This window comes from Calliphora vicina, chromosome 1 (assembly GCF_958450345.1).
Source record: "Calliphora vicina chromosome 1, idCalVici1.1, whole genome shotgun sequence".
Taxonomy (NCBI): Eukaryota; Metazoa; Arthropoda; class Insecta; order Diptera; family Calliphoridae; genus Calliphora; species Calliphora vicina.
In genome coordinates this window covers 11,598,982-11,626,868 of record NC_088780.1, presented here as the reverse complement: position 1 = coordinate 11,626,868, position 27,887 = coordinate 11,598,982, and the positions used below count along the sequence as shown (strand labels likewise).

The window sequence follows — 27,887 nt, the reverse complement described above, 5'->3', positions numbered from 1 at the left end:
ACTTGCTCTAGTCTAAAGCAACTTTTCCTATAAAAACTTGTTCTAAACTAAAGCCACTTTTTTTATTTCTTGAATTCAAATTTAAGCATTTTCTGTAGCCTACATATAGGCCAATAAATTATTTTCTGTATTTTTAGGCAGTTACGAGTATTAGAATAAAACTAACAATTTATTTTGGTTTGTGATTTCTTTTTTTTTACAAATAAATGTAACAAAATTATCATTTTGTTAGAAAAATACATAAGAATCCCAAAACGCTCATATATTTCCATAGATATCGATAAAATACATTAAATTTATTTATAGTTTTTTTTTTCATTGCTTTACTTTTAATAAAAAAAGGTTTGTAATTTCCAAATGTTAAATGCAATATTATTTGCAAAGAAACCTCCAAATGGAAAATGTCAAACACAGATATTTTTTAAAGAAATTTCTTTTAACGGTTTTGGTAACTATTTATTTAAGCAACAAAAGAGTATTGAGAAGAAAATATAAAACTTGTTAAATCAAAATAACATTTTATTAAAAATTGGTGTGTGTGTGAGAGAGTTTGAAAGCTTGCTTGTCACTTTTTAAACTTTTTCTTTTTAGCTGGTGGGTTTTTGTTGATTTTTCTGTTTTTAGTTTATTTTTTATTTTTGTCACTGTGGTTATAAAGAGTCTTCGTCTTAAGCTTTTGACTTAAGGATATTTTAACTTGGGTTTTCAAGTTTTTTTTAGGGACGACTGTGTTTGTTTATCGTTTTTCTTGTATTAAGCGCCTACATGTATACTGTACATTCTATACTTATATGTATTCAATGTTTTGGCAATAAAAAATACATTAATTTTACATTTGTTCACCATCAACTTTGCAATGTGTGTTTCATTTCTTACTCCAACGGATGGTTTGTGTGCTTTTTGGGTTTGACACTTTCTGTGTGTGCACAATGTGAAATAAAAACGGAAGCTAAATGGTTTTTTTATGCTACAACTTTTATAAGGGCAAAGTTTTTGTAAAAATTTTTTGTTTCTTTTTTTATTTCTTTGCCATGACGCGAAAAGAGTTAAGTGTTTGTATTTATGTTCAAGTGAATACATTGAATTGAATTTTCTATTTATTTATATATTTTTAACTGCTGTTGCTGCTATTTTTGTTAGCCCCCCTTCCCTCTTTCTCACTCACTCACTCTCTCATTCATACACATCTTTGTTTTGTTTATTTAAAGTGTAGTTATACTGCTCTTAGCCTTAAAGTATACTCCAGATTTTTATTTGTATATATATTGTACAATTCTCAAGTATGAGTATGAGTTTTCCTTTTTATGTATTCTCATCTATATTTTTATTTTTATTTATATTTTCGTTTATATGCATAAATATGTATTTTTTTTCAAATCGTAGTTGTTATATTTGTTATTAGTTATCGATATGGTTTCATGGTTTGTTCTGTTCTGTTTTATTTATTTATTTTTTATTCATTTTATTTATTTATCGCAAAGGAAATTTATTGTGACATTTTTGTGGTCGAATAAATATGTGATTGAAAGAGTTTTTCATTATAATACATATTACTGTTTATAAAAAATATATTGCCATTATTTTTGTATTTCATAAATAATATTCGTAATATAGATGAATAGGAGCCAATTTATATGCGCTTTTTAGCAAACAAAAAAAATAACTGTTTGTTTTTATAAGGTTTGATTTTAATTTTCTATGAAAAAATTTGAGGTTTTATATTATGGATTTAAATAGTTGATTGAAAACATTATCGTAAAAAGTGATATATTTACAAAATTGAAACACTTTGGGGATATAATGTGGTTGTATTGACAAATATTAATAAAATATAACAAAATGTATGAAAACATTTTATCAAACTAGTGCTTGTTTTTCTACAAAACTTTCAACTAGACTAAAATAAGTTTTTCTATGAAAACTTGTTCTAGACAAGATCAACTTTTTCTATAAAAACCTGCTCTAGACTAGAGCAACTTTTACTATAAAAAACTTGCTCTAATCTAGAGCAACTTTTTCTATAAAAATTTGATCTAGACGAGAGCAACTTTTTCTTTAGTTTAGAGCAACTTTTTCTATAAAAACTTGCTCTAGTTTAGAGCAACTTTTCCTAGAAAAACTTGCACTAGTTTAGAGCAACTTTTTCTATAAAAACTTGCTCTAGTTTAGAGCAACTTTTTCTATAAAAACTTGCTCTAGTTTAGAGCAACTTTTTCTATAAAAACTTGCTCTAGTTTAGAGCAACTTTTCCTAGAAAAACTTGCACTAGTTTAGAGCAACTTTTCCTAGAAAAACTTGCACTAGTTTAGAGCAACTTTTCCTAGAAAAACTTGCACTAGTTTAGAGCAACTTTTCTAGAAAAACTTGCACTAGTTTAGAGCAACTTTTTCTATAAAAACTTGTTCTAGTTTAGAGCAACTTTTTCTATAAAAACTTGCTCTAGTTTAGAGCAACTTTTTCTATAAAAACTTGCTCTAGTTTAGAGCAACTTTTTCTATAAAAACTTGCTCTAGTTTAGAGCAACTTTTTCTATAAAAACTTGCTCTAGTTTAGAGCAACTTTTTCTATAAAAACTTGCTCTAGTTTAGAGCAACTTTTTCTATAAAAACCTGCTCTAGTTTAGAGCAACTTTTTCTATGAAAACTTGCTCTAGTTTAGAGCAACTTTTTCTATAAAAACTTGCTCTAGTTTAGAGCAACTTTTTCTATAAAAACTTGCTCTAGTTTAGAGCAACTTTTTCTATAAAAACTTGCTCTAGTTTAGAGCAACTTTTTCTATAAAAACTTGCTCTAGTTTAGAGCAACTTTTTCTATAAAAACTTGCTCTAGTTTAGAGCAACTTTTTCTATAAAAACTTGCTCTAATTTAGAGCAACTTTTTCTATAAAAACTTGCTCTAGTTTAGAGCAACTTTTTCTATAAAAACTTGCTCTAATTTAGAGCAACTTTTTCTATAAAAACTTGCTCTAGTTTAGAGCAACTTTTTCTATAAAAACTTGCTCTAGTTTAGAGCAACTTTTTCTATAAAAACATGCTCTAGTTTAGAGCAACTTTTTCTATGAAAACTTTTTCTATAAAAATTTGCTCTAGTTTAGAGCAACTTTTTCTACAAGAACTTGCTCTAGTTTAGAGCAACTTTTTCTATAAAAACTTGCTGCAGTTTAGAGCAACTTTTTCTATAAAAAATTGCTCTAATTTAGAGCAACTTTTTGTATAAAAACTTGCTCTAGAAAAAGTTGCTGCTTTAGGCGAATTTTTCTAGAAAATATTGAGCAATTTCTTCTAAAAGATTTTTATATTTTTTACAGCTATTTTTTCTAGAGAATTGCAATATTTTTTAGAGCAATTTTTTATTTAAATTTATTTTAATAGTTTAAAATATTTATATCTTTTTACACCTTTATTGTGATATTGACATTTTTTTTGGCAACAACTTTTATATAATTAAAATTATTTAACAGCCAGCACGCACCAATGAAACCAACAAAGAATCATGCATCAATTTATAGGCATTCAAATTCATTTATTTGGAATTTTTTTATATTTTAATGTACATGTGAAAGTTGTATACCGAACAAATTGCAGAATTCAAGCTTAATTTAACTATTTCCTTCCGTTTCCGTTAGCAGCAGTGGTATACTCGGACACATACTAATGTAGCGAGTAAGAGAAAAATGACTTAACTGCAGTGACTAACAAAACAGCAACTAAAAACTTTTCTAAAACATAGCTTTTTACAAAAGTGTTTTTAATTCAGATAAATCTACATTTTAAGGTTTTTTTTGGAATTTTTTTTATTTGTTAATTTTTGTGAATTTTTATGATCGTCAGTGTTGTGTTTTTTGTGCTGTTAAAAAAATTTAAATACGTTGTGCCCAGCAAATTAAATTTAAGAATAAAAGTTAAAAATTTCAACCAAAAATACGTAACAAAAAAAAAAAAAAAGAGAGATGTATTTAATACAATACAATTACAAAATGTGTAACGTATGATGACCACAAAGTGAAATTGAGTTTTAACAGAAAAAACAACCTTACATTTAATTAAATTTAAAAAAATTCCCTACATAAAGTTAAAAGTTATTTTATACGAGATGTTTTTTTAATATAGAATTTTTGAAACTATTTCCCTTGAAGATGGTTATAAGATAAAATCAATTTATGTTATCTGACTATCGTTATCTTCAATCCTATTTTGTTCAATACACATATTCACATATGTTTATTGAATTGTCCTAGTTAATTGATGCTCAAGAACCATTGACGGTTTTTTCATTCCCTATGTAGCTCTCTTTAATATTTGTGCAGCATACTTTTAGGTGTAAAAAAACTGGTATTTGATGGAGTACCCCTTAAAAAATAATGTCATCAATTCAACAGTTTACCCGTATGTATAGAAGTATAAAAAATCCATCATTTACTTTCACTTACACTCTATTCTGGGTTGTGCATCTATATAAAAAATTTTGTTTAATATACTAGTAGGTGTAATGAATGTGCTATGACTTCCTCCCTCTTATGTTATATTTTGTGTGGTATAATTTGTGTACACAATTTGATGATAATGATGACATTCAATGGGTGGGGGGTTATTTAAGCTATATCCAACACTATCCTAAAAAATTGTATAAGAGAATTTATGTACATACATATGTATGTATATTCATAGTGATGTAAATGATGAAAGTGATGATGATTGATGTATAAAGTTGAAATTGCAAAAAACACACTGTATATAGCCTACTTTTAGGTTAGGTTTTAGTAATGAAATTAAACAAATGTTGTAAAGTTTCCTGTTAAATTGATAAAATTTCTGATAAAACAAATGGGGCATCAAAATAAGCTAATCAAGCTTGAAAGCATGTTTTAAACCTAATTTAACACTGAATATCTTAGGAGTGTCAAGAAGATAAATGTTTATACAAAATATTTTCTTTTATGAACATTAAAACACATTTTCTTTTTTAAATGGTTATTGTTAAACAATTCCAAGTTATTAGGGTTTTAATTTAACCTATTTTAAGAATTCTTTTAAAAAAATACTTAATGATAAAAATAAATATTAACCATCAAATGTCAGACTCTATGAAATTTGTTTTCAACAGTTATTATTGTGTCCTCCCCCTCCCTAAATCACAATTTTTCATTAAACTTAAACTGCTACAGGTCAGATTACAGTTTGCATTATACATTTTTGGATTATAACTCCATGTTGTTATGTTTCGACTGGAAAATATCAACGTAAGTAATTAAAAGTTTTACTAGCAAAATATTTTTTATGCGCTGCCAAAAGGTACGCTGTCAAAATAACCCTTTAAGTTAGAAAGTAACTAAAAAGGGTTTTATTGCGGGACATTTATATTCTCAATAGATTGAGGGACATTTTTTAGGAATTTTAGAGCAATTTTTTTTAGAAAAATTTGATTTTTTTAGAGAAATTTTTTCTAGAGAAACTGGTACTTTTGTAGACCAATTTCTTGTTAGCAAAACTGACACTTTTGTAGATCAACTTTTTAGTTTTTGTAGAAAACTTTGCTCTAGACAAGAGCAAAACTTTCTCTATAGAACAACTTTTTCTAGAAACACTTGCTCTATACAAGAGCAAGCTTGTCTACAAAATTGCCAGTTTTCCTTTATAGAGCAACATGATCAAAACTTTCTCTATAGAACAACTTTTTCTAGAAACACTTGCTCTATACAAGAGCAAGCTTGTCTACAAAATTGCCAGTTTTGATCTTGTAGATTATTTTTTTCTATAAAAACTTGCTCTTTTGTAGAGCAACTTTTTCTATAAAAACTTGCTCTTTTTTTGTAGAGCAACTTTTTCTATAAAAACTTGCTCTTTTTTTTTGTAGAGCAACTTTTTCTATAAAAACTTGCTCTGGTCTAGAGCAACTTTTTCTATAAAAACTTGCTGTGGTCTAGAGCAACTTTTTCTATAAAAACTTGCTCTGGTCTAGAGCAACTTTTTCTATAAAAACTTGCTCTGGTCTAGAGCAACTTTTTCTATAAAAACTTGCTCTGGTCTAGAGCAACTTTTTCTATAAAAACTTGCTCTGGTCTAGAGCAACTTTTTCTATAAAAACTTGCTCTGGTCTAGAGCAACTTTTTCTATAAAAACTTGCTCTGGTCTAGAGCAACTTTTTCTATAAAAACTTGCTCTGGTCTAGAGCAACTTTTTCTATAAAAACTTGCTCTGGTCTAGAGCAACTTTTTCTATAAAAACTTGCTCTGGTCTAGAGCAACTTTTTCTATAAAAACTTGCTCTGGTCTAGAGCAACTTTTTCTATAAAAACTTGCTCTGGTCTAGAGCAACTTTTTCCATAAAAACTTGCTCTGGTCTAGAGCAACTTTTTCTATAAAAACTTGCTCTGGTCTAGAGCAACTTTTTCTACAAAAACTTTCTCTGGTCTATAGCAACTTTTTCTATAAAAACTTGCTCTGGTCTAGAGCAACTTTTTCTATAAAAACTTGCTCTGGTCTAGAGCAACTTTTTCTATAAAAACTTGCTCTGGTCTAGAGCAACTTTTTCTATAATAACTTGCTCTGGTCTAGAGCAAATTTTTCTACAAAAACCTGCTCTGGTCTAGAGCAACTTTTTCTACAAAAACCTGCTCTGATCTAGAGCAACTTTTTCTATAAAAACTTGCTCTGGTCTAGAGCAACTTTTTCTATTAAAACTTGCTCTGGTCTAGAGCAACTTTTTCTATAAAAACTTGCTCTGGTCTAGAGCAACTTTTTCTATAAAAACTTGCTCTGGTCTAGAGAAAGTTTTCACTTCCTTTTTTTTAGACCATATTTTTCTATAAAAACTTGCTCCCTTGTTGATTCTTTTTCTATAACAACTTGCTCCTTTGCAGAGCAACCTTTTCTATTGTAGAGCAATTAAGATATTTAAAAAGTAACATTAATCACACGTTTAAAAATATTACTTCTGGGAAAATAATGTAATTTTTTCTGAAAAAATTGCTTTTCCTTTAGTTTTTCTTCTAGGAAAATTTTTATTTTATGTTATTTTGTGATAATTTTACTATTTCTATAGATTTTATTTAATTAACTATTATAAAACATAAATTTTAAAAAATTTCCCTTTTGGGAAATTTTAAGGGAAATTTTTAAAAAATACGAAAATACCATAAATGTATGCTTAGATGTAAATAAATATTTAAAATTTTGAATTTTTGATAATTTTAAAAATTTCCCTTAAGGGAAATTTGATTTAAATGCTCTAATTTACATTTTTAGTAAAAAATTAGTTTTTCTTTTACGGAAATTTTTTATTTTAGTTATTTTTGGGAAATTTTGCAGTTCGTAAAACTAATATTTTAAGAGAATACGCTTTTGGGAAATTGTAGCAAAGTTCATTAATATAACAAATTATTTTAATAGAAATTGATTGGGATACTGGTTTTTCTGCTCAGAAAATTCTGATATTACATTATTTTTAGGAAATTATTGTATTTTTATAGAAATTTGTCTTTTGGGAAAATTTTAAAAATTATGTTTTTCTTCTAGAGAAATTTTTAATTTAAGTTATTTTGTGATAATTTTACTATTTCTATAGATTTTATTTAATTAGCTATTATAAAATATAAATTTTAGAAAATTTCCCTTTTGGGAAATTTTAAGGGAAATTTTTAAAAAATACGAAAATACCATACATGTATGCTTAGATGTAAAAAAATTTTAAAATTTTTGAATTTTCAATAAATTTAAAAATTTCCCTTTAAGGGAAATTTGATTTAAATGCTCAAATTGGATTTAAGTACATATTAAAAAGCATTAAAAGGGATTACAACAAAATTCATAATTAAAAGATTTAAATTTAATGTTGTTTTTTAACAATTTATTTTAAAATTATTTTAATTTATGTTAAAAATCAGTTGTCTTTAAATATTTTACACCCTTTAATTATGCTTTACATTAACAAATACATGTACATATAATTTTAAAATTACAAGTCCACTTTAAGGCGTTTTTAAGGGATTAAATTTCTGACACATGCCACACAGCAGCAATATAAATTACAAACATTAAAAATATACAGGAAAATAACCAAACAGAAACATGATGCTGCACTCTATCTTTCATCTACTACAACACACATATACTCACACCAAAAAAAAACATTAAACAAAATTACATAGACTTAACACACATACAAATGTATATAACATATACAATGACACGTATGCACAACACAGAGACAATAATAATAAAAACATTTTTATGCACTATTATTTATAAAAGTTTTTCTCATTTTTTTCCAAGCAATTATTGCAACAAAAAAAGGAGAAAAACGAATCAAAAATATAATAAAAATAATAAAAAAAAAAAATCAAACTGCAACCATCATATAAATGCAAGTTTGTAAAACTGTAGGGAATACATTATGTATTTCATTTTATTTATATTGAAGTGTGTGTGTGTGTGAGAGAGAGCATTATTGTAAATGTGTTGGATATGTTTTTATTGTTGTTGTAGTATCTGTTCGTATGTTATTTATATATTGAAAAAGTTTGTTTTAAATATGTAAGCAATTTAGCACACACACACACTCATGCACACACATAAATTTTGACACTTGACTGCAATGGCTTCGAATAAAATACAAATATGCTGTCATTAAAATAATCACCGACAATAACGAAGTTTGAAGTAGGCTACCGGAAATATGAGCAATAGTTGCCACAGGAATGGTTTTGAAAATTTTAGTTCATAGACTTAAACTGCAAAATTATTATTTTATAAAAATAAGATTTTTGGTTTTAAAATTTCACCAAACCCTTTAAACAACTTATATTACCCTCATCTTGTATGAAAGTTTTAGTATAATTTTAGTATAGTTTAGTTGATTTGACAGTATTTTCAGCAATTACTCTGTTTTAACACCCATAAATCAAATGATAGATTAGAATACATTTATTTTTCTAAAATTTGTATTTATAACATATATTTTTGTCATGTAGTGAAGAGTAACTAACTAACATAACTCACAATTATTATTATTTGAAAAAATACTTCTCAAATCATTAGGTTTGGAAAAAAACCCAAATATATGACATAAATATTAACAAAAAACGATACGACAAACGTTTGAAAAAAATGTTGATTAAATATTTTAAAATTTCTTAGAATTTTAAATACAAATACTTATATTTCAATACATTTTTTACACATTAAAATATTTCTTAATTAAAATACTTACACTCTCATGTAGCTGTCGTAGGCCTAAGCCAAACGCGATAAGGGTGTGTATTTTAATTAAGAAATCTTTTAAATTGTAAAAAAAGGTGATTATAAAAATTTTCGTTTGTGATTTGGTTTTTAATACTTTTTATTACAGCTTTTTTTATACAAAAACTTTGTGTTGTTTAATTCAAGAATCATTCAATTTTTAGTCTTCAATCTCGATCGACTTAGAATCACTTTCTGTCCGTCCGTCCGTCTGGTCGGCTGGCTGGCTGTCCATGTAAACCTTGTGCGCAGAGTACAGGTCGAAATTTAGAAGATATTTCGATCAAATTATTTTTTCGGTCCAAAGACCAAGCCTATTGAAACTTTCTGAAATCGGTCTATTATTTCACCTAGCCCCCATATAAATGTTCTTCCAAAATTGGACTTTATCGGTCATAAATGTTTAATTTATATATGTATCTCCACAAATTCCGCTCCAAATAAGTTTTATATATACTAAATTCATGTCACCAAATTTTGTTACGATTGGTCCATAATTAGTCATAGTTCCCATATAGTCCCGCTTACGAAAATCACTTTAACATGCATAAATCGCTTTAAAATTTTGGTATACACACAAAATTCAACATAGCTAACTTTGATATAGACATAAATCACACGACCTAATTTCATGGTGATCGGTCCATAATTGGTCATAGCTTCCATATAAGGCCCACTTCCGAAAATCACTCAAAAATATAAATTATAGAAATTTTAAAAGAAAAATGTTTTGCTCTTTTACATAGTGTAGGGTATTATATGGTCGGGCTTGACCGACCATAATTTCTTACTTCTTTTATATACCCCCATGTCACACAATTCCATTCCGATCGAAAGTGGAATTAATTCTTTCTTTTCTTCTTTAGAAAAAGTAAAACGAAAATTTCTTTCGGAATGAAACCACTTTCAGTTTTCTAAGTGGAATTGATATTTCTTTATAACTATTTATTTTTCTAAAATGTTTAATCAATTTCTGTACCAAAAACTTAATTTTTTTTTGTCAGAAATGCAGAATTATTAAATATTTTTTGAATAAACAAATTACACGGAATCTGAAGAACCTAAAACAAAATCGATTGGAATAAAAACTACGGAATTGAAACCATTTCGAACAAAATTTGTGAAAGGCCTGATAGTAATAGTCTATTAATTTACGATTTCGACAATTTCTCTTTAAGCATTTTTTATTGTTTCTATATATATAAAAATGAAATGGCCCACGTGAGAACGGCTGGAGCGATTTGGCTGATTTGTTTTCATTCGATTCGAAATTTTCAGGAGATGGTTTGCAAAGAAAAAGAATTCCTGCTAAAACCGGCTTTTTTGAGTCCAGTCAACTGTAGTAATAAAAGCCCCCTAAAGTATGCAGTACAAATTTAAATATTTTATTTGCAAATAAAGTAGAACAGGCAGGTATATGTGGGTTGGAGAAACTTGATGAACTAACATAAGTAAATAGCTACCGGGCGAAACCGGGGCGGTCAACTAGTAGTTTATAATATTTATAACAGATTTATTAAAACATCATTTAAATTTTATTTTTTTTCTATAAAATTTTATTATTTACAGTGTTTTTATTTCAGTGATTTTCAATTTATTTTTTGTTTCTGACGTTAAAATTATGTACTTAATTTCCATATTTTTGTTTTTATAAAATTTTATTTTTTATTTAAGTGGTTTAGAATTTTTTTTCTACAATTTTATTTAGGCGATTTTTATTGTAGAGTGTTACAACAAGATACATATTCATTTTGACAAAGATTAAATAAAGTTCTTTTCAAAGATTAAATAAAATTTTATTTTGGAGCTTAAAATAATGAAAATTTCAGAACTTTTTTATATTATTTTATTTAGGCGTTTTTTATTTCAGAGTGTTACAAGATATATATTCATTTTGACAAATTTTGTTTTATTTTAGTAAATTTTTTGTTAATTTTGTTTTTGTTATTTTTTTTTTGTATTTAAGCGATTTTGTTTGTTTTTACGTTTTTAATATAGTTTTATTTTATCGGTTTTTTATTGCGGTGATTTTATAAAGTTCAGTTTTTTGTTGATTTAATATTGTTGTTTAAGCGCTTTTATATACAATTTTGTTATAAATTTTTTTATTTTAGTATTTTTTTGTTATGGCGCATTTATAAAAAGTTAAAAATTTAAAAAAAATCTTCCAAATATAATTTTTTTTTTTAATAAAAAATCGCTAAAATTATTTTTCATACAAAAAACGCTAAAAATAAAACTAAATTGAAAAAAAAAATTATCAAATTATTGTTGATCAAAATAAAAAAGAATTTAATTTTTTTTTAGAAAAAATCGCTACTATATGAAAAATTTAAAACGCTAAATATTTTTTTCTTTCAAAATTTTATAAAGAAAATATGTATTTAATATTATTATTTATTTGTATTTTTTGAAATTGCAAAAAACTATTTTTCCAAAAAAAAACGCCAAAAAAATAGCTAAAATTGTTTTTGATTATCAAAATGAAAATTAAAATTTTTTTATAAAAAATCGCTATAAAATGTTTATAATTTAAAACCCCAAAAAAACTGCTAATATGAAAAAGCTTTACAATTAAAATCGCCAAAATAAAAACGTCAAAATTATTTGTTTTTTAAATTGCTAAAATAATTTATGATACACAGTTAATTTTTTTATAGAATGATAAATATTAAAATCAGTGAAATAAAATCGCCAAAATAAAAGCGCTAAAAATAATTTTTGTATAAATAATAAGTCAAATATTATTTTTAAAATTTAAAACTCCAAAAAAACAGCTAATATGAAAAAGTTTTACAATTAAAATCGCCACAATAAAAACGTCAAAATCATTATTTTTTTAAAAATCGCTAAAATAATTTATGATTCACAGTTAATTTTTTTATAGAATGATAAAAATTAAAATCAGTGAAATAAAATCGCCCAAAATAAAAGCCCTAAAAATAATTTTTGTATAAATAATAAGTAAAATCTCACTTTTTTAAATTGCTGAAATATTCAGCCCAATTATGAATAAAAAATTCCGCGGGAGTTTGTTCCCCGGGAGTTTTTTCTCATTGAAATTGAATAGGAAAAATGAGAAAAGGGAAAAAACTCCCGCGGAATTTTTATTCATAATTGGGCTGATTATTTTTTTTTTATAAAAAACTATGGTAAAAATTAAATGAAAAAGCTTCAAAATTAAAATCGCGAAAATAAAAAACATGATTTTCGAATTTAAAAATAAATTTCGTTAAAATAAAAAAAACGCCAAAATTAAAATCGCTAAAATGGAAAATCTTTGAAATAATTTTTATAAAAAAAATATATTTTTTTTTAAATCGCTTAAATATAAAAATTTGAGTTTTTAGTATAAAATACTCCAAAACTGAAATGCTAAAAAAAATCGCTTAAAAAAAATTTTATTTGTCAAAAAAATTTTCTAAAAAAAAAAAATGTTCACATCAAATATAAATCAACAATTTCTATAAAAAAATTTGATTTTTTAGTACAAAAAAATGCAAAACTGAAATCGCTAAGAAAAATTTAAATTAAAATCCCTTAAAGTTATTTTTTAAAAAAACTTCTTTTTACTAAGTTATTTTTAAAAAAATGTTATTTGTCCAAAAAATTTTCTAAAAAAAATTAACAATTTTTATAAAATTAAATTTTTCAAAGCTATCCTGATTAACTACCACTTAATTTAGCATTATATTTTATGTAGGATTTGTATGCTGCTTGTTTATGACTTCCAACAATAATAAATTTAAGAACAACAGAACAAATAAAATTATAATGAACATTTATAAGTTTCCTATGGTTTTTAAAATGTTAGAGGAGTGGTTACTGTGAAAAAAGAAAAAAAAACTAAAAATAATAAATGAACAGAGAGCAAAACTCTAAACTGACCAAAATAATACAACCAGAATTTCATATATACATTTTGTATTCTGTTGTTTTGTGGGTTTTTCTGTACAACTGTGGCTTTTCTAGCTGTCTGTCTATTTTTATGGATGTTTAAGATATTAATCCTCTAAATTTTATTATATAAAATGTTTAATGTGTTTATGACTTAGAAATAAACCTCTGTAAGGGTTAAACGACAAAACAATATGCAGTATGTAATAAATGTTTAATGTTTGTTAGTTTTATGTCCAAAAAAAAAAGAAAGCAAACAACAAGAACATATTTAAAAATCGTAAATATAGTTTTGGTTTTATATTGTTTCTAGTCTAGGGGCGATTTTTTGGCTTATTACTCCTTAATTGGAAAGTTTTTTTATAAAGCATTAAACAATTTACCATAAACAGCATAAATATACAACATCCCCTAAAATTTCACTAATTTAAATCGTAATTCTTACAATTATTTTTTACTGCGCATTAAATTTAATGTTTTAAAGTCTTAAACATTTCAATAAACACCTTTTTGTGGGATTTCTTATTTATGTAAGTCTTAATTTCTTAGACATTTAAAAGAAAATTCTTTACAATTTCATACATAATTATGTTTGAATTGATGAAATTTCCTAAAATTATTACTAAAGCCTATAAGTAGGCTTTAAAATTTGTGTGTTTTTTTAACATTAATGCAAGGACTTGTAATGCATATTATTAACACTTCATTGGTTTTGTTATTCATTATAAATTCATAGGTAAATTTAAATAAAACCATTAAATTAGCGATTAAAGTGATTAAATCGGTTTAAAACCTAAAAACATTAAATAATTTATGTACATTAATATAATATGCAATTATTTACACCTGCTGGAATACCCACATATTCACATGTCATTAAAATTGCTTTGTTTTTTCAGAGATATTTTATTTTTAAACATCTTTAACAATTGAAAATTAGTTTGTTTAACATTTCTTTAATTTGATTAAGTGTGAACTAAATCTATATAAAATTTCCTTAAAGTAGGCATTAATATACAAAACTTGTATATTTATGTTGCCTAATTTTCCACAAAAAAATTGCATTTTTGTAGAGCAACTTTATATAGAAAAAATGTGGACTTTTGTAGAGCAACTAAAGAAAATTTTTCTTGCAAAACTTGCCCTTTTCTAGAGCAATGTTTTCTAGCCAATCTGGCACATTGTAGAGAAACTTTTTCTAGAAAAACCTGCATTTTAGAGAGCAACTTTTTTCAAGTTAAGCATGCACTTTTGTAGAGTAAAATTTTAAGAAAAAATTTTCTTTTTGTAGAGAATTTTTCTTGCAAAACTTGCCCTTTTATAGAGCAACTTTTTTTTTTGGAATTTTGTAATTTTGTCGAGTAACTTTTTCAAGAAAAAACTTGCAGTTTTATAAAGTAATTTTTTTCAAGAAAAACTTGCACTTTTGTAGAAAAAATTTTCCTTTTATAAACTTTAGTAACTTTGTATAGAAATACTTGCTCATTTTTAGTACAACTTTTTATAGAAAAACATAAATTTTTTACAAAACTTGCCCTTTTATAGAGCAACATTTTCTAGAAAAACTTGTAATTTTGTCGAGCAACTTTTTCAAGAAAAAACTTGCAGTTTTATAAAGCAATTTTTTTCAAGAAAAACACTTTTGTAGAAAAAATTTTAAGAAAAAAATTTCATTTTATAAAGAATGTTTTTCTTAGTAACTTTTTATAGAAATACTTGCTCATTTTCAGTACAACAAAGCTTTGTTGAGGAACATTTTCTAAGGCATCTTTTTATAGAAATACTTATTGGTGGTACAACTTTTTATATAAAAACTTGCCTTTTGTAGAGCAAAAAGGCAAAAAACATGCACTTTTTAAAGCAACTTTTTATAGAAAACATGCAGTTTTGTAGACAAAATTTTTTTTTTTGTAAACTTGAATTTTTGTAGAGCTAATTTTTCAACCACAACTTACACTTTTGTAGAACAACTTTTTCCTGAAAAACTTGTACTTTTAATAAAATTAAAATAAAGTTAAACAATAGTCGAATCTTATATTTTCCTCACTTTTATAAACATCAAAAGAATAAAATATTTTCATTATCAAACTAAAATTAATAAATTATTTGAAATGGTTAAATTTAGTTTTATAACATTTACTAAAAATGTTTATACAAAACTCAATCAAATCTAAACAGAATTAGAAAAATATTTATTCAAAATGCTTAAAATATAACAGCTATATTTTTTTATTTATTTGGAAAATTCAACCAAAATTTTAAATGCATAACACACGTTTTACATTATTTAATTATAAAAAAATATTTAAATATAAAATCTCACTGCTAGCATAAGTTCTGTATTTAAAACAGCCAAAAGTATGCTAGAAATACTCTCACCCTAACAAATTTCAAATATCACACATATACATTACAAAACATTTAGCAAAATGATGATGAAGAAGATAACAATAACATAATATTATTAAAAATAATGCTTAAACAACAATATGCCAGCAAATCCTCCTAAAACTGTGCTATAAAATGTATACAAAATACATCAAATGGGATTAAGTATACGTGTATAATCCTGTGTGTGTGTGTGTATATATATGAACACTTCTAAACAATATTTTAAAATATACAATCCCTGGACTTAAAGAGAGTAATTGTTTTGCAGCTACCAAAAAAATATATATAAACAAAAATTGTCAATAAATCCTCTTAAAAGTATGCAATACATAAATGAAAAAACTGTTTTATCTAAAACAAAAGCTTTAGGTATAAAAATAAATTGATTACATTTTTAGGAATTTTTTTAAAGTTTTAGCTAAAAAAAATAGAAAACTGGTATTAAAAATTAAAGCCTATTTTACTTTCAACAAACAATTTAGATATGTACTTAAAAACTGTTGGTTTCTATAAAACAAATACTTAAAAATTTCGGCATGTCTTGTTTAATAGAAAATTTGAAAAAATATATATCCCTATTACACTTTAAAACCAGCACTCTACTCGTGCTACAACTTACCAAAATTCCTTGTCAAATATTGACAAGTATTTAACGATAGGAACGAGAAGAACACCCGTCATAAGCTAAAAAATTCTAATTTTCAAAATATTTCTTAACGCATATTTTCACAAAAACATTACTAACACACATCTTCAGATAAGTGCACACAAATAAACACATACTCAGGCGTAAACATACACATATAGACACCCACACTTTAACACTTACAAAAACACATACACATATTTCATTTTAATACAATATTTGTTTACTTTTTTACTTCTTTGCAAAATAAACATGATTTGAAGGGTGATGTTTAACACATTCATATGCAGCAGCGATGTAAAAGAAGCAATTCATAAAACAGCTTATAAACTATGGAATTCACAGAAAGTTAACTCAATTTAAAAATTATAAGAAAGAGATTTGTTTGTCTATATTATAATGTTCGCTCTTTTTTAATGTTTTTTTTAAAGGAAATATAAATTTTTCTCTGTCCGAAAGAGATACATTTTCTATAGAAAATTTTCTCTTGCCGAAAGAGATACAATTTCTATAGAAAATTTTCTCTTGCCGAAAGAGATACAATTTCTATAGAAAATTTTCTCTTGCCGAAAGAGATACAATTTCTATAGAAAATTTTCTCTTGCCGAAAGAGATACAATTTCTATAGAAAATTTTCTCTTGCCGAAAGAGATACAATTTCTATAGAAAATTTTCTCTTGCCGAAAGAGATACAATTTCTATAGAAAATTTTCTCTTGCCGAAAGAGATACAATTTCTATAGAAAATTTTCTCTTGCCGAAAGAGATACAATTTCTATAGAAAATTTTCTCTTGCCGAAAGAGATACAATTTCTATAGAAAATTTTCTCTTGCCGAAAGAGATGCAATTTCTATAGAAAATTTTCTCTTGCCGAAAGAGATGCAATTTCTATAGAAAATTTTCTCTTGCCGAAAGAGATACAATTTCTATAGAAAATTTTCTCTTGCCGAAAGAGATACAATTTCTATAGAAAATTTTCTCTTGCCGAAAGAGATACAATTTCTATAGAAAATTTTCTCTTGCCGAAAGAGATACAATTTCTATAGAAAATTTTCTCTTGCCGAAAGAGATACAATTTCTATAGAAAATTTTCTCTTGCCGAAAGAGATACAATTTCTATAGAAAATTTTCTCTTGCCGAAAGAGATACAATTTCTATAGAAAATTTTCTCTTGCCGAAAGAGATACAATTTCTATAGAAAATTTTCTCTTGCCGAAAGAGATACAATTTCTATAGAAAATTTTCTCTTGCCGAAAGAGATACAATTTCTATAGAAAATTTTCTCTTGCCGAAAGAGATACAATTTCTATAGAAAATTTTCTCTTGCCGAAAGAGATGCAATTTCTATAGAAAATTTTCTCTTGCCGAAAGAGATACAATTTCTATAGAAAATTTTCTCTTGCCGAAAGAGATACAATTTCTATAGAAAATTTTCTCTTGCCGAAAGAGATACAATTTCTATAGAAAATTTTCTCTTGCCGAAAGAGATACAATTTCTATAGAAAATTTTCTCTTGCCGAAAGAGATACAATTTCTATAGAAAATTTTCTCTTGCCGAAAGAGATACAATTTCTATAGAAAATTTTCTCTTGCCGAAAGAGATACAATTTCTATAGAAAATTTTCTCTTGCCGAAACAGAGATATATTTTCTATAGAAAATTTTCTCTTGCCGAAACAGAGATATATTTTCTATAGAAAATTTTCTCTTGCCGAAACAGAGATATATTTTCTATAGAAAATTTTCTCTTTTTCTAAAAGAGATATATTTTCTATAGAAAATTTCTCTCTTTTTCTAAAAGAGATATATTTTCTATAGAAAATTTCTCTCTTTTTCTAAAAGAGATATATTTTCTATAGAAAATTTCTCTCTTTTTCTAAAAGAGATATATTTTCTATAGAAAATTTCTCTCTTTTTCTAAAAGAGATATATTTTCTATAGAAAATTTCTCTCTTTTTCTAAAAGAGATATATTTTCTATAGAAAATTTCTCTCTTTTTCTAAAAGAGATATATTTTCTATAGAAAATTTCTCTCTTTTTCTAAAAGAGATATATTTTCTATAGAAAATTTCTCTCTTTTTCTAAAAGAGATATATTTTCTATAGAAAATTTCTCTCTTTTTCTAAAAGAGATATATTTTCTATAGAAAATTTCTCTCTTTTTCTAAAAGAGATATATTTTCTATAGAAAATTGCTCTCTTTTTCTAAAAGAGATATATTTTCTATAGAAAATTGCTCTCTTTTTCTAAAAGAGATATATTTTCTATAGAAAATTGCTCTCTTTTTCTAAAAGAGATATATTTTCTATAGAAAATTGCTCTCTTTTTCTAAAAGAGATATATTTTCTATAGAAAATTGCTCTCTTTTTTTAAAAGAGATATATTTTCTATAGAAAATTGCTCTCTTTTTCTAAAAGAGATATATTTTCTATAGAAAATTGCTCTCTTTTTCTAAAAGAGATATATTTTCTATAGAAAATTTCTCTCTTTTTCTAAAAGAGATATATTTTCTATAGAAAATTGCTCTCTTTTTCTAAAAGAGATATATTTTCTATAGAAAATTTCTCTCTTTTACTAAAAGAGATATATTTTCTATTTCTCTCTTTTTAGAAAAAGAGAAAATTTTCTCTTTTTTTCGATTTTATAGAAAATTTTCTCCTTTCGAAAGATTTTCTATTTTTCTGAAAGAGATATATTTTCTATAGAAAATTTTATCTTTTTTCTGAAAGAGATATTTTTCCTTACTAAAGAGAGAAATTTTTTATAGAAAATTTTCTCTTTCCGGAAGAGATCGATTTTATAAAAAATGTTCTAGTTCCGAAAAATATAAATTTTTATAGAAAATTTTCTCTTTTCAAAAGAGATATTTTTTATGAAAAATTTTGTCTTTTTTAAAATAATATATTTTTTTTTTATAGAAACAAAAACACTTTAAAGATTGCATTTTTATGTAGAAAAATATGTCTCTTTTAAGTAGAGAATTTATCTAAAGAAAAAATATTCTTTTTAAAGAGAAAATTTTGTATGTGTTTTGAAAGTTCAGTTTGAAGAGAATTTTTCTATAGAGACAGAAATTTTCTATAAGGAGAGTGTAAATATTACTCCTTTAAATTTGTTTCTTTTTTTGTCATTATTTTTTGTACTTTAGACTGAAGAGTTGCGTTTCTGATGATTTCTTGTGAAGTGTAAGGAAATGGATTTTTTTTTGCAGTCTCTTGTTCATTTTGTCTTTTATAAATTTGTTTGCTGTGCTTCAATGTACGGATTTTGGTTCCACTTTTAAGTTGAATTTTAACCCTCCCGGCAAAATGATAATGTTTGTATGTACAATATGTGTATAAGGAATAACCATATGAAGTGTATGCGTTTTTTGTGTGTAAAAGAGTGTGTTGATCTCCTTAAGGCTGTAAAATGGTAATAAATTAAAAGTTTATATGTGTTATACATAGGAACATTTGGATGTATATTTCTCTAAGAGACAAGAGTTCTTTTTCTTTTATATCATACGTTTTAATATAATGCTCCAGTTTCTGTGTGTTCTTTTTATGTGCACTTTTTTACAAGTTGAATATTCCAATCAATAACAGGAAGTTAAGTAGATGGATATAAAATTGAAAAGGCATTGATTTAATATTGGAGTTATCTCTGGCTTTGTGTGCATGTGTATGTGCTTTTTGCTGACTTTTTATAGTCCCGGATTAAAGGAAATAAATGAAAAACTTATTTCCAAACGGTAGAGTAATTGTAAAATCTTAAGCAATTTAAGTTTATTTTATATTTAGGTTATAAAAATTCTTATGATTCTTGTAAAATTTTATGTTTTCAATTTTATTTTATATGAAAAGTTTTTAGGAAATAATTAAGTTAGCTTTAGCTGCAACTGCTATTTTTGTCTTAATTGAATTAATTTCATTAAATGTTGGCCACAAACCTCAACTTCTTAATTTATTTAATGTTTAAAGCATAAAATCTAAAAAAATCTGTTTTATATGGAAACCTCAAGCCTAAAAATAAAAAACACCCATTATTTAAAATATCAAGGAAGTTAAAACATAACCTCAACATGAAAAACTCATAAACGGAAGTGATAAATACAAACACACACAGCCACATACATATGCCAACTAACAGTTTTGTTAGGAAAAATGTAAAACCTTAAACCAGAAATGTGTTAATACAGATTAGATAGAGAGTAGCAGAGGTAAAATTTGTAAATTACCAAATATGTTGAGGATAAAATATTTAACTTTACTAATTAAGGGAGTTTTTTTTTTGCTGCAAACATTAACTTGCTTTTTTAACCCTAAAATTATACTTTGTTTTTTTTTTAAAGTGCAAAACTGACCATTAGTTAAACATGTTTTTTCATGCCTGAAATCTTTTTGTAAAGAAAAAAGGTCGTTGTATTTAGTCTATTAAATAAAATTACAAGTTTATTTTTTATTTTTCTACAAAACCAAATGTTTCATTTTTATATTTTTATCATAAAATAAAAAGAAAACTGTACCAGTATAAATACATGACCAATCATAAATTTAAAGCATACTTTAGGGGGTTTTAGAGTTTATTTTTAAGTTTGTCTGCAAAAAAAAGGAACGTAGTAAAACACCCAGCAAACAATTAAGACATTTTGATACTGGCAAAAATTTAAAACAGATCCCTGATCAGTTTTGTTAAGAATTTAGTTTTAAATCAAAATGTGAAATATTGAGTACTGGGCGGTAATGACCGAAATTGTGTGCCAAATACATTGTAATTCGAAACGATTTCCATTCGAATCAAAGAGGGGAGTAACTCCCTGTACTTTGTGTCCACAAAAATAACACACAATTATAATAGAGACTCTGAGAAGTTTATTAAGCCTGTTCACAACTAATCAGCTTTCAGATTTGTATCCATTTTACTTCTTTTAAATCTTTTCAAAATTTCGCTGGGTTTTCACTCTATTTTGTGTTAAATATGAGAGGGTCTTTAAAATGTAATTTGTATAAATTGCAACAACAACAACAACACAAAATTATTTAATTAAACTAATAGAAAATATGAAGAAAAACAGAAACCCTTTTATTTTCCGTTTCTTTTGTTATGCTCCATAATAATATAAACATAAATTTTGTTTAAAATGTTTATATGGAAAACATGAAGAAAGGGAGCATACTTTTAGGTGCTTTTTCAAAAGGAAAATAGTAAACAGTTTAAAAATGAATTTAGTTAATGAAAAAATGGTTACAAATAAATACTAGAATGGGAAATTAAGTAAAATTAAACATCATACAGGTTTATAAATTAAGGCAGGAAAGGGAAAAATGGTAAAAATCATAATAAAGACAAACAGATTGAACATATTTTTTTAAATAAAGAAAAATATTAAAAATTATCATTAAATTTAATTTTTGAAAATTATTTTTTTTGGAAAAAAATATTTTTTTTAATTTTTTTTTTAGAATTCTTTAAAAATACTTGATGCTTTATAATACTTATAATCAAATAAATTAAAATCAGTAATTATTTTTTTCAGTTTTCCACAAAAAACTAAAATTTTCAAGTTTTTTCACTGATTTTACTGAATTTTAAATTTCGTTCATTTAAATTATGTACTATATTTTAAATATTTTACAAACTTTTGCTTTTTTAAAATGGCTAATTTAATAGGCAGTTGACTACACTAAACAATTTGTATAATTATTTAATGAAAACCTTTAAAATTTCTTAAAATTTGAACATCCTGTTTTTTCCAAATTTTTTAGGGTCATTTTGAAAGGAACCAAATCTTACCATCGAATAAAATTTTTGTTATTTATTTAATGCGGAATTATTGGCAGTTGTCTCTAGTTTCAAATAATATAACACTTTTTAATATATTTCAAATTTTGTTTAAGAATGTAAACTAAAAACTAAAATTCTGATGAAAAATCTAATTTAAAAAAAATATTTTTGTGAATTATTTTTCCAAATTCTAGAAAAATCTTAAAATAATAGTTATTTAGCAAGTTATATAAAAAAATAAATTAAAATTAGTGCAAATGTTTTTGTTATATATGAAAAAAAAATAATTTTTTTAAAGATTTTTCTTAAATTTTCGATTTTGTAATTTTTTTTCTATAAACTACAAAATACTTAAATTCATTTGAAATTTTTTGATATTGTTAAATGACTCATATAGTAGAGATTTTATTTCTTTAAAGAAATTCGATGAATTTTAAATCACATAAATGTGTTTCCAACTTTTTTAGGTCCTTTTTGGGGGGGCCAAAATCTGCACATGTAATATAAATATTTTGTTATTTAGTTTAACTAGAATTATTGTCAATTGTTTCTAGTTTTAAATGCTATTAAATTTGTAATAAAATTTCAAAACTTTTTTTCTTGTAGAAACGTTTTAATTTCAAACATTTTAATTTGGATCTCTCAAAAATTCATTGTTATCTTTGGCACAAATTTTTTTTTTTCCTAATTTTAAATAACAAAATATTTTTCAATAATCTAAAGGTCAATACCATAAGCTACCAACAAGTTTAAAAACATATTAAAAAATTTACAATTTATTTATATAAAATATAAAAAAATTTGAAATAGTTTTGAAAAAATTTTATATTTTTCTTTTGGTATAAAATTTTGTTACCTAATAAAAAATCACATATAATTTTTCAATAATCTAAAAGTCAAGACCAAGAGCTACAAAAAACTGCAAAATCAAATCTTAATATTGACTATACTTTTTAATAAAATTTCATAAAATTTCTAGTATCAAGCACTTTTTTGCTTAATACCTAATTTTTACTTTCAATTAAAAAATCCAAATATCTTTGAAATATTATTAAAGACAATATAATAAGCTTACATAATTTGTAAAAACTAATAAAATTTATGAATATATAATTTCTTAATCTAACAACAAATTCCACTTAAAAATCATTATTTACTTAAACATTAATTCTTAATTCTCCTTAAACTATACTATACTTTTATAATGTTTATTTATCCTTCTGGTTTAATATGACCTAGTTGTTGTTAATTTCCTAATACCATTATATATTATAATATATTTGTTCTATATAATTTTATGCAGAAAAGAAATGTAAAGCAAAGAGCAAAAATTTATTTAATTAAGTCAGTCAGTCACACAGTCAACCAGTTTTACCAAACGGAAATGTAAAACAAAAACTCAACAAAAAAAAAAAACTTTAACTTGTAATTCAACTTGATAATAAACAAAATGACAAGTTTTTTTTTACAAAAAAAAAAAATAAAAACAGAAATAAATTAAATGTTTTATGTACATATTTATGTTGTTACTAATATTTGTCATTTAAGGATTTCCTCTTATTGTCCGCGTAATATGAATTCAACAATATTTGTTGCTGCGGCTCTACATAATTTGTTGCTAAGAGTGTGTTTTTTTGTTAACGTTGAAAACTCAACGTTGTGTGAAAATTATTGTCACAAACATCATCATTATGTTCATCAGGAACATTGTTGCTGTCAGAGTCATAGTCAGCGACAGCGTCAACATCAACATTATGGTCTTGTTTGAAATGCCATTTGTAATATTTAAAATATTTAGTATGTTTGAGTATGAATACAAGAGCACTTGTATTTTGTTTGTAGGCCGGTTTCCGTTAAGCACAATTTTTAGTTCCGGTAACAATATTTTTTTTTCTTGAGTTTATTTTTTCTCTTTTTTTTGGTTAATGTTTCCAACATGTTGTGTTTTTTATTTGTTTTAACTACATGCTGGTTTTAACAACACAAAACAAGAAGAAACAACTAACATTTACTTATTACATATAAATTCCATCAGTTCTGGAACAGGCTACACTTTAGATTACAAAGGGCCATTAAGTGACTATTGACTCTTCAATAGATTACTTGTGGTGGTTAAAATAACTATTTTCTAAAGTTTAGCACAAACATAGTTGAAAGTGTTTACACTCTAGATTACTTGGAGATACTAAAGTGACAATTGACTTCATGCTAGATTACCGGGGATGTATAAAGTAACCAATTAGCTTATTCGTGCCTTAAAAATAACACACATTTAACAAGTGAGTTATAAATATATAAATTAAAGTCAGTCAAAGTAATTAGACTAAAACTACTGGTCTATATCTGACTCAGTTACCCTCCCTCATCGTCATTATCATCATTATGTTTTACAATTGTGACATTTTAAGCGCAAACAATTTTTATTTAATATTATTATTTTACAAAAATGCAAATAAGTGGTTCTCTTTCTATTCATTTCATTGCTGTTTTTTTCTTTCTTTTTATTCTTCTATTATACTCTTCATTTTCTTTTACTTTTGAATGGCCTCATCTAATTCAAAAAAAAAGGCTTTACACGGTAATTGGTTGGGGGTGTTATGAAAGACAGAATTCCAAACAAAATGTAAAGAATATAATTTCAATAGGATTTGTGGTAAAATGTAGCAGCTTATAATTGAAATAGATAAGTAGTAATTGTATGCAAAAGTTGCTATTTTTTTTTGTTGTTTAAAATGGCAAGAAAAATTTAAATTCCAAGAAGAAAATTTTTCACAAAAATTTTGTGGGAAATCGAGTTATTTGTAAAGTCTTAAAAGAAAATTCACTGATGAATAAAATAAGTACAAACTTATTGTAAAGAATTGTAAAGAAACGTCTTTTAAATAAAAAATATTGTAGTATTTGAATACAGTCATTTTGCATAATAAGATCAAACATTTTGTGTACAAATGCGCTAAAAATTGAGAATATAATAAAAATTAGTATTTTAATCTTGAAAACAAAACAATAGCTTTTGGTTGAATTCCCTGACCTGTTACAGAGTCCCTTAAAGTTGACAATTCCCCACCACCTACCTTCAGTCACTGAAAATCTGCGATGAAGCACATTTTCAACTCGATGGCTATGTTAATCGCAATAAACCCAATGAAGAACAAAAATTCTATAAATTGTTTTTGGAAATAGTAGCTTAATGGCTTAGCTTTCAAATGCCATTACAATTTTAAAAATCTCTTCATATTTGACTTAGTTATTGACAAAAGAAAAATGTGTGTCCTACTAGACGTATGATTAATATTTATTTAAAGGTTAGCTCAGAAAACTGCATATAACTTGGACAATTATAGAGGGATTTTAAAAATTTTATTGTTTTTTGAAAGCCAAGACTTCAGGTTATAAATGATAATTGTAATACTAAATTCATCTGGGGCTAAATTTTTATTTTTATAGAATTCAATTGAAATTAAAAAAATAAATAAAAATTCAGTTCACTCCATTGGCCTTCATAATATTCGCAATATATTATACCGGGCTTTGGTGTAGGAATATTTCGACAAAAGATTGAGCATATGCCACCCAATACTGTATGATTAAATAAAAAATATAAAAATCTGGTTTTTCTATTTAATTCAAATCCTGCCTAAATTTTGGGATATTTTTTTATATTTTTCCACAAAAGTACCAAATAAAGTTATTTTATTCTAAAGCTAAATATTTCAGTATAAGGTTTTTAAAAATAGCAAAAAAGATTGTCAATAATTTCAGTATTTTTTAGATTTTGTTTATAAATTTGAATTTGTAACTAATATTGTTTTCTGTAATGTTACAGTATCCAACTATTTCATGCTTTTTAACACTTGTATGCCTTGAAATACTACAACAAAACATAACATTTTAATATTTCCAGGCATTTCAATAGAAATTCTGCAAAATAAATTTTATGGAATTTATCAGAATTTAAAAAAATGTAAACAACTTTTTTAATGTTATAAATGTTTGCCATTTTTTCTAGCAAATTCATTCAATATTTATTTATTTATAAACTGTTTGTATACATTTATTAAACCTTGTAGTTTGTAATAATGGTGTTGGTTTTTTTTGTTATTGTTAAATATTAATAAAGTTAATTTTGTTGTTTATTTTAGTTTATTTTTTATGATTTTTTTAATAATTTTTGTTTTTTTTTTACTTTAAAAACTTGGTGGTGGTTAGCTAATGACAACTAAGCATTTTTAACAAGTATTAACATAATAAATTCTTTTTGTATTGTTTTTAAAACTATTAGTTAATAAACATCCCACCGGTGGTAATGGCACCCATAACAATGATGGCAGCCTTATATCAACCACAACACAGCCCGATTCCGGTTATATTGCTTTAATAGTGATAGGCAGTTTACTGGGCTCATCACTGGTGTTGGGATTGGTAAGTAGCGATACAAAAGGCCTTAAATTTAACACAGTTTTTTTATTCGAATTTTGTATTTTCTTTTAGCTTCTTTATAGTGGCTACCGCTATTGCAGCAGGCGTTCTATTAATTCTATGAATTTTGAAAATCCTGTTTATCGCAAAACAACCGAAGATCATTTTAGTTTGGAGAAAAATCTACCGGTGCGCATGTATCCCAGTACGGTCGATGAAGAGGTAAGCCCGCATTTGATAAATGATTTTAATTATATGAAATTCTAGAACAATTAATAATTTTATTATTATCTACCAAAGACAAACCTATAAATAGTTAAATATAAATAGTAAATTTAATACAAACCAAAACAAAAAAAAAACAAAGTAGCTATAATTTATTTATAACAAAAACCAAACTAAAATTAAATTTTTGTATATAAAAATTTCAAAACTAAAACATTCATACCAACAAAACAAATCCCTTTCCCTTTAGATTTAAAAGTAGTTCTTAGTAAACATATAAAAACCTTAAACCTATTACCCACAAATATCCCTCAATCATTATTCTCAAGTCACAATTTTATCGCATTATTGTGTTTTTCTTTTTTTTCGTACTTTTTTTCCCCCTAAATTTAGCTGCATTGTTCACAAAGAAGACTGTTTGCGCAGTATTGAAAATAAGAAAAAAAAGTAAATTAAAAAAAAAGTTTGATTGTATATCATTTTGGAAAGGATATAATTATTATTTTTATTTAAATATAAGTGTATTTTTTTAGCCAGTAATATATGTTTTTAAAGCAAAAAATTTTTCATGATAAAAGAAAAAGAAAGTAAAAGTAAAATTAAATACATTTATCATAAACAAAATTACAATACAATTTAACACTAAAAAAAGGGCAAATATTTTAAACAAAACTTTCCAAATATTAACAAATTATCTAATGATCTAATTAAAACTTGATACAAATAAGTCTCCAAAAAGGTTCACACTAAAAATCTCAACTATTTTATGGAATTTAAAACATATCTCAAATAATTTTTAAACAAACTATATTTCCAACTTTTAACAATAATTTTTACTCCATTGGGTCCAATTGTAGACCACTGTAAGTCTAAAATATATATCAACCGAAGTACTTAAATCACCACACAAGTTACTACTAAAAAGCGAGGACAATTTTGAGTTTCAGAAATTTTTCAAAAAAAAAAAATATTTTACTCAAACTTTATTTCCCTAAATTAAGAAAGGTTTAGAGACGCATGCTCCACCAATTTCAAAAGAAATGCTAAATAATATAATACAAAGATATTGTGTAATTGATACTAGTCCTGAAAACTAATTGCCTAAATTAAGGAGGTGTCTGGCTTTTGGAAAGTTGTCTGCAAACTTATGGACATTAAAAACAAAAACCTTACAGTGGGCTACATACAAGTGACCAACAAATAAAAAAAAATTCTTTGAAAAATTTTAAAAAATTCAAATATATTTTAATTATTTTCAACGTTATTTTTTTTCATAAAAAATTCAACAAATAAATTTAAAAAAAGTTTTTA

At 25.0% G+C, this 27,887-nt stretch overlaps 1 protein-coding gene across 6 annotated transcripts in view; it reads left to right on the top strand.

Annotated features, from left to right (window-relative positions):
* The window catches only part of LOC135949434 (very low-density lipoprotein receptor-like), a 439,308-nt gene that overhangs the window by 401,225 nt on the left and 10,196 nt on the right, over nt 1-27,887 (top strand). For all 6 annotated transcript variants that reach the window (XM_065498994.1, XM_065498996.1, XM_065498995.1 and 3 more), the window contains 2 exons: nt 26,215-26,354; nt 26,424-26,573. In XM_065498994.1, the coding sequence (XP_065355066.1) occupies nt 26,215-26,354; nt 26,424-26,573 (290 nt within the window). The remainder of the gene's footprint in view (nt 1-26,214; nt 26,355-26,423; nt 26,574-27,887) is intronic.